We start from the raw sequence: 12,251 nt of genomic DNA, 5'->3' as shown, positions 1-12,251 counted from the left end.
TGAGTGATACCTATTACCTCTTCTTCTTGTTATGATTCTTCAGTCATTGAAAGTTTTAGCTCCTGGGTCACTGTCTTGCCATCATTCTCCTCCACTTAATTTTAAGTGCCGTTTTAAAAAAAAATAATCTCCTGTTCTCCCTAATATTTGTTTAGAACAGTATCTGGGAGCATCTGGGTTGGGAACAGTTGCTATTATTTTTATTCATGTTTGGCATTCCCAGCCATATTAAGGAATGGCAGCTAATTGTAATGCAGATGTCTAAATGTCTCTTGTTGCAGTACATGTTATTTAGAGACAAAGGCTGTTTTATTTTGTTTTCATGATGATCATAACTAAGATTTTCGCAGCTCAAATAGAACTTTTAAAATCTGCCTTAAAGTTTAAAGAAGAGGTCTCCACAAATTTTTACAAAATTTTCTCTTCTGGAAATTTAAGGTTGAAGATGTGGAGGAAGAAGTTAAAGAAGAAGTTGACCCCAATGCAGAGGAAAGTGCTAAGAAAAAGCATTTGGATAAAAAGAGAAAATTGAAAGAGATGTTTGATGCAGAATATGATGAAGGAGAAAACACATACTTTGATGATCTTAAAGGAGAAATGCAGAAACAAGCACAGGTGAGAAAACTCAGTTCCTATCAGCCTCATTTCAGGGCGGTAATAGTGCTGTGAATATGTAACTTTGATTAGGTCTTTGCTCCCTGCCCGCTTCTGGGCCTCCTGTTTGGGCTCCTAGGTCAAGATGCAAATAGGTGTGTTTATTCATGCAGTTATCTAATTGTTTCTTCAGTCAGACATTCACCAGAAAAATATCAGGGTCTATTTTGTACCAAGCATTAAATGTTGCGGAAGCAGAAATGGCTGAGACACGGCCACCATTTTTGAGGATCTTACAGAGTAGTGATTTGAGACAGTGTGTTTATTTACATGCAAGCATTGCCTTAGTATTCTGATTACTACTCCCTGGAACCGTAATTGAATAATTTGAATGTGTACGTGATTCTTGGCCTATGTGGCTTATGCATATACCAGTGCTCTCTGGGGATGGTTTTCTGAAAACCCACCTTGGTCAGAGTTCAGAGGATACTTCGAATGTAAGGTCAGGTGCAAAGATAAAGGGAGCCTGTGGAATGCTGAAAGGGAGATAGTGTGGCCCTGCCATCCGGGGATGCTGAGCAGGCTGTTTGAGAGAGATGATGAACTGACTCTGAAGGACACACAGAGATGTGTACAGTTGATGGCAAGTGTTTGAGATGCGCTTTGACAAGTGGGGCCACCAAGAATCCCTGTAAACGGGAGCATACCTTAATATGTCTTCTGCAGATTAAGTATATGATTTGTGAAAATGCAGCTGACAGGGTTTGCTCAACCTAGGTCTTCATCTAGTCAAAGAAGTATCTCCTGGTTAGTCATTAACATAGTGATTCAAAGTGTGTACTGACCTTTGATAGAAGTGACTAGGAAATGTAAGGCAGGTTCTGAAGTCTTTGCTTTAGGCCATTTATAATTTAAAATCACCTAGAGTCTTCCCTGGGGGCGCAGTGGTTAAGAATCCACCTGCCAGTGCAGGGACACGGGTTCGATCCCTGATCCGGGAAGATCCCACATGCTGCAGAGCAACTAAGCCCGTGCGCCACAACTACTGAGCCTGTGCTCTATAGCCCACGAGCCACAACTACTGAAGCCTGCGCGCCTAGAGCCCATGCTCCGCAACAAGAGAAGCCACCGCAATGAGAAGCCCGCGCACCGCAATGAAGAGTAGCCCCCCCCCAAAAAAAAAAAGAGTAGCCCCTGCTCACCGCAACTAGAGAAAGCCCGTGCATGCACAGCAACGAAGACGCAACGCAACCAAAAAATAATAATAATAAAATAAAATCACCTAAAACCTTGTGGGTCATTGTAAAGAACTTCGAATTTTTTACTCTGAATGAAATGGGGGTCCATCGGGGGTTTTGAGTAGAGGAGAGACATGCATGATCTGCTTACCCCTTGAAAGGATTACCCTGGCACAAGTTCAGTAAGATTAACATGACTTACACTGGGGAGGGGGTCGGGGGTTGCAGTGATGAGAGGAAAGAAAGAGTCAAATTCTGGCTATACTTTTTTTGAAAGGTAGATCAATAGGATTTCCTGGTGGATTAAATGTGAGATGTGTGAGAGGGGAGATAAGGATGACTTACTGGAGGGATTGGGTTGTCATCAGTAAGATAGGAAAGCCTTTCATTGATGTCAGTCTACCTGGGAAGGTGAAGTTTGGATCTGTTAGGTTTGAGATACCTTTCAGACAAGAGGAGTGTCAGGTGGTCAGTTCTGGAGAGCTGTTGAGGCCAGGGACTTAAATGTGATGTACTCAGGATCTGGGTGCTTTTTAAAACTATGAGATAGGTGGAATGACCTGGGGAGTGAACATGGAGTCAGGAGAGGAGAGGACCAGGACTGGGTACTTCAGGAGACTAGGCAGAGACAAGGAAGCAGCAGTGGAGACTACGCAGCTCTCAGGAGATAGAAGAAATGTAAGAGGACATGAAGTATGCTGGAAGCCACTGTAGAAGGAAGTGATAAATTGTTTCAAATCCTGCTGATATGTTAACTACAGTGAAGACAGAATTGAGCACTGGATTAAGCACATGGAGGCCTTTAGTGACTTTGGCAAGCATTTCAATGGAGTATTGGTTCAAGTCCAGTTTTAGGGGATTTATGAGAATATGAGCAGCGTAACTGGAACCAGACTTTAGAAAACTTCTGTGGCATTTTGCTTCAGAGATAAGCAGAGAAATGGGGCAGTAGTGAGAGGAAGTGGAGTCAAAAGGTTTTAAGATGAGAGAAATAACAGGAAAGATTTGTTGGAATAAAGTCCAACAAGAGTGGATGATCTAGGGTGCAAGTAAAGCTTGGCATTAAATAGAGGCATCGATAACCTCTAACAGCTGCCTAGTAGAGCTTCCTGTGATTAAGGAAATGTATATCTTACTGTCTAATATTGTAGCCACCTAGCCACATGTTGATACTGACCACTTGAAATACAGTTAATGTGATTAAATGACTGAATTTTAAATTTTTATTTAATTTCAACTTAAATAGCCATGTGTGGCTACTATACTGAACAGTGCAGAGCTGTAATAAAAGGCTGAATATGGGTGTAAACCCTGGTAGAGGGGCTAACTGTGGAAGTTCTTTTAGGTTGCTTAAATTTTGAGTGAATTAGGAAACAGTCAACAGCTGAGAGTGAGGATGAGGGAGGAGGTACTGGGTGTTTGATGAAAAGAGAAAAAGTGTGAAATAATTGGGAGAGTAAGAAAAGAAAGTGTGGATGGGGAAGTTCAGAGTGTTTGTCGACCAACATTAAGGGCTGCTTTCAGAGTTGTTTGTATTTACTGTAGTATAGCTTGGAGCAACAGAGAAGAAAACAGTTGGGGCATATCCTGAACAAACTGTATAGATAAAACATACATTATTTTTAATTAGGATAAAGCCTAAATAATTCTGTACATGGTTCCTTTATTTAGAAATTGCTCTTTTTTTAAAATGTTAATCTTACATTTATTAAAAGTAACAACATTATGGGTTTTTAATTGGTTTTGGGTTTTTTTCCCCCTCTCATGTATAGCTTAACCGGGCAGAATTCGAAGATCAAGATGATGAAGCCAGAGTTCAGTATGAGGGTTTTCGACCTGGGATGTATGTCCGAATTGAGATAGAAAACGTCCCCTGTGAATTCGTGCTTAACTTTGACCCACATTACCCAATTATTTTGGGTGGTTTGGGCAATAGTGAGGGCAATGTTGGATATGTACAGGTAGGTACCCTTCACTGTATGCTTAACGATTGAGGTTCTTTGGTCATACTTGTACCAGTAATCTTACTGAAATCTCTTCTCCTTTCAGATGCGTCTGAAGAAACATCGTTGGTATAAGAAAATCCTCAAGTCCCGAGATCCAGTCATTTTTTCTGTAGGGTGGAGGAGGTTTCAGACCATCCCACTTTATTATATTGAAGACCACAATGGAAGACAAAGGCTTCTGAAATACACCCCACTGCACATGCATTGTGGAGCAACCTTTTGGGGTAAAAAGGGATTAGAATAAACTTGCTTGTAGGTTAATTTAAATGTTTTAGGCTTTATCATTATAGTTTTGCTTTTTTCCTTTCATGAAATCCCAACTCATAAGATTTTTCTCTTTTTTTTGGATTGGAGTATATATGTAAAGCAGAATCCAGAATGTGTGGTTCACTGTATTTTTTTTTTTTTTCCTGTTTCCTTTAAGGTCCTATCACTCCACAGGGTACTGGGTTCTTGGCAATACAGTCTGTCAGTGGTGTAATGGTAACTATCTTTGATGGTTTATTTTATAGATTGTGTTTGAGAAATAATGTCTTGATTATGGAATATGTACCTGAAACTTTAAGTTGAAAATTATTCAAGTATTTATGGTAAACTTCTCTTTGCTTTTAATTTTCCTGCTTTTAATTTTGCTTTTAAGTAAGGTGTGGGAGTAGAGAAGAGGGAAATAGAAGAATTGTAATGGTACTGATGACGTTTTATATTTTTATGCTTTTATATTTTATGCTTTGTAATATTTTTCTAAAAATATTTAAGCAGTGCTCACCATGAGCTAACCACTCGACTAGGTTCTGGCATACAATGGATACCAGCTAGACATAAGACTACCCCCTAGTAATCTGGTTTAGCAAGGTATGTTCACACAGTCTTCATTTGACCAATCAGAGCAGGTTTTACTGGCCTCATTTAACAGAAAAGAAAACAAAATAATGGGCAAATGGAGTCCATCCTGAATGTCCAAAATTTAATTTCTCAAACATTTTAGCCAAATTTTCATATTCCCTTTCATTCATTCATCTTTGTGAAACTGTGTTACTATGAAATCACCCTCAGGAAAATGCTCAAGATATCATTAATTTTGGTGTACATGTATTATAGTTTCAGATAGCTTTTGTTAAAATACTGTTTTGCATGTTCATATATTCTTTCTTACTTTTTCTTAGGTGATTGTAAGTGAATTGCACTTTGGTAATTTGTTGCATTACAGAGAAATGTAGTTCTTCTCTTGCTGACATTATTCCTGTATTCACATTTTGGGGGTTCCTTTTTAGGCTGATTTCCGGATAGCTGCCACAGGAGTTGTCCTTGATCTGGATAAATCTATAAAAATTGTGAAGAAATTAAAGCTAACTGGTTTTCCATATAAAATTTTCAAGAACACTTCATTTATTAAGGTATGTATATATATATATCTGTATATTCATATGCTTATAAATGTGTATATTGTTAAAGGAGGAATGAAATATTCTAATGTAGGTCTAAGATATAGTTCTAATGTTTTCAGAAAACTATTTGAAATCTTTTATAAACTTGGTCTTTGATATTTTTAGTTTACTTCTTTATATTTTATATTCTTTATATTTAGTTTACTTCTTTAGATTTCTGAGCATATTTAAGTAACACAGAGCAGTATAACATGGGAGGGTAGTTTGAGCAACATTAATTGAAAATTTCATCAGTAGAGGATGTTTCCATTAAAAACACAGAGTTAAGATGATCATAAAATGTTCTTATAATATAAGGTAATACTACCATCAGCATTTATCTTGCTGTCTCTTTATTTTCTGAGTGTGTGCACCTAAGTAATAGGAAATGAACTGTTGTCAAGCCCTGTGAGATGACAGCAAAGGCCATCTAGGCCAGTTCAGACCAATAAATATCTTTTTGATCTTCTTTTCTACAAAGATAGCAGTGATGAACATGTTAATGAGCCCACAGTAGAGTCTTAATTAGTGTTATTTCAGGGAAGATAGAGTTGTATTCCTTTTGACCTAGTAATTCCACCTTTAGGGGGAAAAATATAGTTGATTTTTTTATCACCTTTCAATGAATTATTTTTTGTTTTTTAACCAAGGATATATTTATGAACTAAGAAGTAAAATATCTGACTTTGTGTGTATGTATTTTTTTAATATATATATGTATATGTATATATATACCTGTAGGGAATGTTTAATTCTGCTTTGGAAGTGGCCAAATTTGAAGGTGCTGTGATTCGAACTGTCAGTGGAATAAGGGGACAGATCAAGAAGGCGCTCCGGGCTCCAGAAGGAGCTTTCCGGGCCACCTTTGAGGATAAACTGCTGATGAGTGGTAAATATCCTTTGTGGTGTGTTCTTAACAGCATGTTACCTACCATTCACTATTGATTTCTAGCCAGTGTGAACTATAGGTGGTAGTTTAGGTCTTTAGAAACAGGAGTCAGCTGTAGCTCTCCCCAGCTGGAGCATCTTGTGTACCACTCCCAGCCACACCCAGAAAAAGCTTTGTGTTATTCAAAAGTAGTTCACTTGGTGAAGTCTCTCTTCAAATACTGTGCAACCAGCTAGAGAAGTTTGGAGTGAATATTTTGTTCTTTTGTTTACCAAGATGGATATGAATCTTCTTTTGAAAATGTTAATGTAAATTCCCTCTCTTTCCAGACATTGTCTTCATGAGAACTTGGTATCCTGTCTCTGTTCCAGCCTTCTATAACCCAGTAACATCTTTGTTGAAACCAGCTGGTGAGAAAGACACCTGGTCAGGAATGCGGACAACTGGTCAACTCCGGCTCTCCCATGGCATCAAACTAAAGGCCAGCAAGGATTCTCTGTATAAGGTACAATCAGTCACGCATGTGCTCTGTAGATGGGTGTCACCCAGAAGCTTCATATGTAATGTTTCTTGTGGTTTGAATTTTCAAGTAGAAAGTCTAACATTAAATTTGAATGAACATGTTGTACATTCCTAGACTATTTTGGAAGGAACACAGGACAAGTGGTAATAGTGGTTTTCTGTGGATTGGAAAGGAGACTTAAACTTTTCACTGTATATACCTCTTTTGAACTTTTTTTTTTTGTACTATATACATGTATTAATTTGAAAAACATTAATGTACTGATTCTTATTGAAGCAAGGGGGAGGGGTTTTTTGAGAGTTTTAATAAACTTTTTATTGAAGTGTTAACATACACACAGAAAAGTACACAAATAATAAGTGTATACAGCTCATTGAATTTTAGCATACCTAAGTTGCCATCGCCTGGATCAAGCACAATAGAAGTCCCCCTTGTGACCTCTCCCAGTCACTACCCCACCTCCACCTCAGAGATAGCCGCTATCCCAACTCCTGACATGGAAATTCCTTCTGCCTTTTTTTGAGTTTTATAAAATATACACGTACTGTTTTGCCTGGTTTCTTTCCTTCAGTATTATGAGATTCATCCATGTTCTTGTATATAGCAGACATTTATTTGTTTTTATCGTTGAGTAGAATTTCATTGTATGAGAATGTCGGTTTTATCCATTGATGGACAGTGTTTCGAATTTTTGGCTATTATAAATGCTGCCCTGAACACTTATATGCAACTTGTTTGGTGTGCATGTGCACACAGTTCCGTTGCATAGATCCCCATGGGTGGGATTGCCAGGTTACAGGATACATGTGTTCAACATCAGTGTGTGATCCCTGTAGTATACTGAAATACCAGGTTAGACTTGAACAGCTTATCAGAGTTCTAGTTATTCCACATCCTTTCCAGTAGTTGGCCTCATCAGTATTTTAAAATGTTAAGTTCTCAGTGCCTGTCTGGATTCCCATTTTCATTCAAGTTTTGGTCTCTGAGAACGTCCATTATTTTGTTCACAGGTTAACAATGCATTTGAAAAGATTTGTTTGTGTTAATGCAGGATATTTAATTGTTTTGTAATAAGAGGGTAATTCAGGGTATTGGTCTGCCATCCTGCTAGAAACAGAAGTTTCCCAGACATTAGTTTTTCTGTAACATAGTTAATAAAATTTGAATCACATTGCCATGAATTTCTGTTAAAATATACTTCAGGACATAGTACCTGTTGTCCAGTCTGTGGTGCTTACTTGTTTTTGAGAAGGAGATTTCTCTGATTTCTTTCATTCTAAAATATTTTGGTTTCTTAAACAGAGAATATTGAGTATTATTGTGGGTGATGTCTTTAACAGTAAATTCATAAAGATACAGCAGACATATTCTCTATATAGTTGTCGACCTTGGTAAAGGTCTAGGGCAAAACTTTCAACTTATTAACTACTTCTGAGGCAGGTAAGAATTTTGGTCATCTCAATTTAAGCATAGAATTTGGTTAGCTTGAAAACGGAATGTAGAAGGAGTTTTGCCTTCATTTGTCATTTAAATGTCACTCTTCTCAACCAGCCTTCTATTAGAAACAGAATAAAGTTAAAGTTCTTAATGAGAATCAGGGATGGGGGCATTTCAGCTGCTCATTGGAGGAAGAACTATGTCCTTAAATCCAGAGAGGTTTATAGTCAAGATGAAAAGCTAGTTATTCTTGTTAGGCTAGAAAAAACCGTCTCAGTGCCCCAAAGATAAGGCCAGAGTTTTCCGTTAACAGAAACTTTGGATCTTTTCATCTGCTCTGTTGAGATCCTATCGTCCATACTGTAGATACTGGGCACAGTTGATTTCTTGGAAGAATTGTAAATATGTATATTCTATATATTCCTTTGTTTTGCCTGCAGCTGTGCATGCCCATTGAGGCAATATATATTTGATGGATGATTGAGTCCTCATTTCTGATGGTCAGCAAACTGTGGTGTTACTGATCTTGTGGAAAAATCAACCCATTGAGAAGATTTTATGCAAGTTTTAAATGCACATAGATCATAATATAAATATGTCACAGTCTTTGTTTTATTTTTCTTTTTCAGCCAATTGTGAGGCAAAAGAAACATTTTAATTCACTGCACATTCCAAAAGCCTTGCAGAAGGCCCTGCCATTTAAGAGCAAGCCCAAGACCCAAGCAAAGGCAGGCAAGATTCCGAAGGACAGACTGAGACCAGCTGTCATACGGGAGCCTCATGAAAGGAAGGTACTGTTGATGGACGGCTTCCAGCATGTTGCATTTAGATGTGAAAATAATGCTTTCAGTAACACACTTGGCATTTTTACTGCATTCTCACTTTTCATTAGGAAAGGATAAGGGCCAGACTTATTCAAGGCACTAGATCTGGAAGTTAGAAGAAAGGCCGGAGTCCATTTCGCTTCTTTTGTTTAGTCATGCTCTGCCTTATGCATTTTAATGGGGAAAAATAGGCACACAGCTGGCAAATCACTCTTAGTTGTACAGAGTATCCACAGAGCGATTTAACAAAGGTGGTTTTGTGGTCAAGGCCATTATTTAAGTATTTTGCTAAGTAAATATGCACCTACTTATATTTCCATGCAAATTACAATTTCCTAGTTCAGGATAAATTTTCACTAGGTTAATATTCATTTGGATCATGAATTGATTGTAACTTTGATGCCATCAGCTGTGGTGTTTAGGCCCCCTGAAACTTAGAAGGAAAGCATGCTGTAGCGGTAAGAATATTCTGATGCTCACTGGGTTTTGCCCTTGTCAGATCCTTGCGCTGCTGGATGCTCTGAGTACAGTGCACAGTGAGAAGGTGAAGAAAGCCAAGGAGCAACGGCATCTACACAACAAAGAACACTTCAAAGTGAAGCAGAAGGAGGAAGAAGAGAAACTGAAGCGACAGAAGGACCTCAGGAAGAAGCTCTACCGAATTCAGGGTCAGAAAGAAAGAAGAAATCAGAAGTCCAGCCTGAAGGGGCCTGAGGAGCAATTGAAGTGATCTGCAGACAGACAGACAGACAGTCATTTGAATCTGCAGTGATGAATGGTTTCATATATTGCAGTACTTTTAAATAACAAGTCAGGGGAGTGGAGCCTAAGCACAACCTCTTTGTTGGATTTATTGCCTAGACTGTGCCTTTGAGAGGAGAAATGGAGACTGCTGATAGGACACCTGTTCATTCTCAACATCTGGGTTATGTCAAAATAAAGCGATATAATTTATGGTTTTCTAGATTCCCTCACATTCCTCTTACCTGTCTCAGTTTAATTTTGTGCTACAAAAGTATCATTAAAATATCTTCTTGTTAATTTTGGCTTAGTAGTTTTCATTAGGGATGAATGCTTGATAATTGCTTACTCTACCACCTTCATGATGAGTCTTCCAGAAGGGAAAAAATATTAACTTGAATCCTCAGCATTAAGGTAAAATTTTAGAGAAGGATATATAGTTATTTTTATTTTTTTGTCTGTCATATGTTATATTCTTTGATTATTGACTCTAATGGACATTTTAACATCTTATTTCACATGTTTTTCAAGTTAGTATAATAGCTAGTTAACACTAAATACTGTTTTACTGCTTTTAGACTAGGGATGACATCTGTGGAGGTAGTTAGGCATTCTCTCTGCAGTTCATGTTGATATACCCTCTGGGTCTAAAATGCATGCCTGAGAGACATCAACACCTAGCTGGGAGTGGGTAGAATCATCTAGGAATAGGAAGGGATCAAGATGAAACCGTCAGGTCTTAGTCCAGCGTTCTTTCCATTAGTTCAGTATCTTCACATACATCAAAGAACATCACCAAGTCCAACCCGCATATGCAGGCCAGCGCCCAAGAAGCCCAAGTGATCCTGCTGAGATGTCCATTTGACTAAAAGCTGAGCAGGTCCAGCTTAGCAAGGCTGTGCACAGAAGCCAGACACGTAACTGACATGAACAAAGAGGGCAGCCTGTCTTTCCCAGTGTCTTAGACTACTACACGCAGACTTGACCATCCCAGTACTAGGTGCAGGGAGGGTCTGGGTAGGGCTCCAGGCTCTGCCACTCTTCATGGTGTGACTCTGGGTAAGTTCCTGAGTATCTTGGAGTTTCAAGTTTCTTATCTGTAATATGGGGATGATAAACTAATCTTGCAGTCTGTGAGGATTTAATGAGACAAAATGCAAAGTGACTGGTACAGAACAGATTTTTAAATTTTTTGTTTCTCCTTCTGGTCCCATTTTAAAGAGTTGTATAGGTCTGTGAATTTGAACACTTATATAGGTTTTAAAACATACCTATATATTCATGTAATCAACACCACTGTCAAGATACCAAACAGTCCCATCTCTCCAAAGCACTTCCTCATGCTGTGCAGCCCAAGCCTTCCCCAATTCCCCACTCCCCACTACCAAAATAACTGATGTGTGTTTTTTTTTTAAGATTTATTTATTGATTGATTGCTATGTTGGGTCTTCATTTCTGTGCTAGGGCTTTCTCTAGTTGCGGCGAGCGGGGGCCACTCCTCATCTTGGTGCGTGAGCCTCTCACCATCGTGGCCTCTCTTGTTGCAGAGCACAGGCTCCAGACGCACAGGCTCAGTATTTGTGGCTCACGGGCCCAGTTGCTCCGCGGCATGTGGGATCCTCCCAGACCAGGGCTCGAACCCGTGTCCCCTGCATTAGCAGGCAGATTCTCAACCACTGCGCCACCAGGGAAGCCCTGATGTGTTTTTCATCACTACGACTTTGTCATTTCAAGAATATCATGTAAGTGGAACAATATGGTATGTAATCTTTTGAAATTGGCATCATATCTTTGAGATTCATCCCAATTGTCCTGTGTATCAATGGTGTGTTCCTTTTGATTACTAAATAGTTACCAGCTGTACAGACAGGCCACAGTTGGTTATCCATTCTCCAGTGGAAGAGCATTGTGGTTGTTTCTAGTTTTGGGCAATTATGAATGTAGCTGCTGTAAATATCTGTGTAGAGGTTTTTGGGTGAACATAAATTTTCATTACTCCAGGGTAAAAATACCCAGGAGTAGCGCTTCTGGGTCATATGGTTTAAAAGAACTGTCAAACTGTCTTCTGGAGGGGCTGTACCATTTTGCATTCCATCTCACTGGTTTTAATTTGCATTTCCCTAATGACCAATAATATTGAGCATGTTTTCATATGCTTACTTGCCTTTCATATACTGTGTCCTCTTTGGTGAAGTTTATGTTCAAGTCTTTTGCCTACTTTTTATTTGGATCATTTTCTTGTTGATTTTGAGAGTTTCTTATATATTTTGGAAGCAGTCCTTTGTCACATATGTGATTTGCAGATACTTTCTCCTAGTCTATTGCTGTCTTTTCGTTCTCTTAACAGTGTCTTTTGCAAAATTTAAAATATTTGTCAAGCCTAATTTATTACTTTTTTTCTTTTATGAATCATGCATTTGGTGTCGTGGCTCAGAACTCTTTTCCTAACCACAGATCATGAAGATTTTCTCCTATGTTTTCTTCTAAAAGCTTTATAGCTTTACGATTTTCATTTTGAGTTAACTTTTGTATAAGGAGTGAGATTTAGGTTGGGGTTTTTTTTTTTAACTTACAG

The 12,251-nt window shown here is 38.5% G+C and overlaps 1 protein-coding gene across 5 annotated transcripts in view; it reads left to right on the top strand.

Moving 5' to 3' along the window:
* The window catches only part of BMS1 (BMS1 ribosome biogenesis factor), a 43,919-nt gene extending 33,943 nt beyond the window's left edge, over positions 1–9,976 (top strand). For all 5 annotated transcript variants that reach the window (XM_082425499.1, XM_082425500.1, XM_082425497.1 and 2 more), the window contains 9 exons: positions 439–615; positions 3,605–3,793; positions 3,882–4,062; positions 4,263–4,321; positions 5,110–5,232; positions 6,004–6,151; positions 6,481–6,656; positions 8,741–8,902; positions 9,435–9,976. In XM_082425499.1, coding sequence (XP_082281625.1) covers positions 439–615; positions 3,605–3,793; positions 3,882–4,062; positions 4,263–4,321; positions 5,110–5,232; positions 6,004–6,151; positions 6,481–6,656; positions 8,741–8,902; positions 9,435–9,665 — 1,446 coding nt within the window. In that variant the 3' untranslated portion in view covers positions 9,666–9,976. The remainder of the gene's footprint in view (positions 1–438; positions 616–3,604; positions 3,794–3,881; positions 4,063–4,262; positions 4,322–5,109; positions 5,233–6,003; positions 6,152–6,480; positions 6,657–8,740; positions 8,903–9,434) is intronic.
* The last annotated feature ends 2,275 nt before the right edge of the window (positions 9,977–12,251 follow it).

The sequence above is a fragment of the Balaenoptera physalus genome (assembly GCF_965194825.1).
Source record: "Balaenoptera physalus genome assembly, chromosome: 14".
Lineage (NCBI taxonomy): Eukaryota > Metazoa > Chordata > Mammalia > Artiodactyla > Balaenopteridae > Balaenoptera > Balaenoptera physalus.
This window is presented reverse-complemented; position numbering and strand designations above follow the sequence as displayed.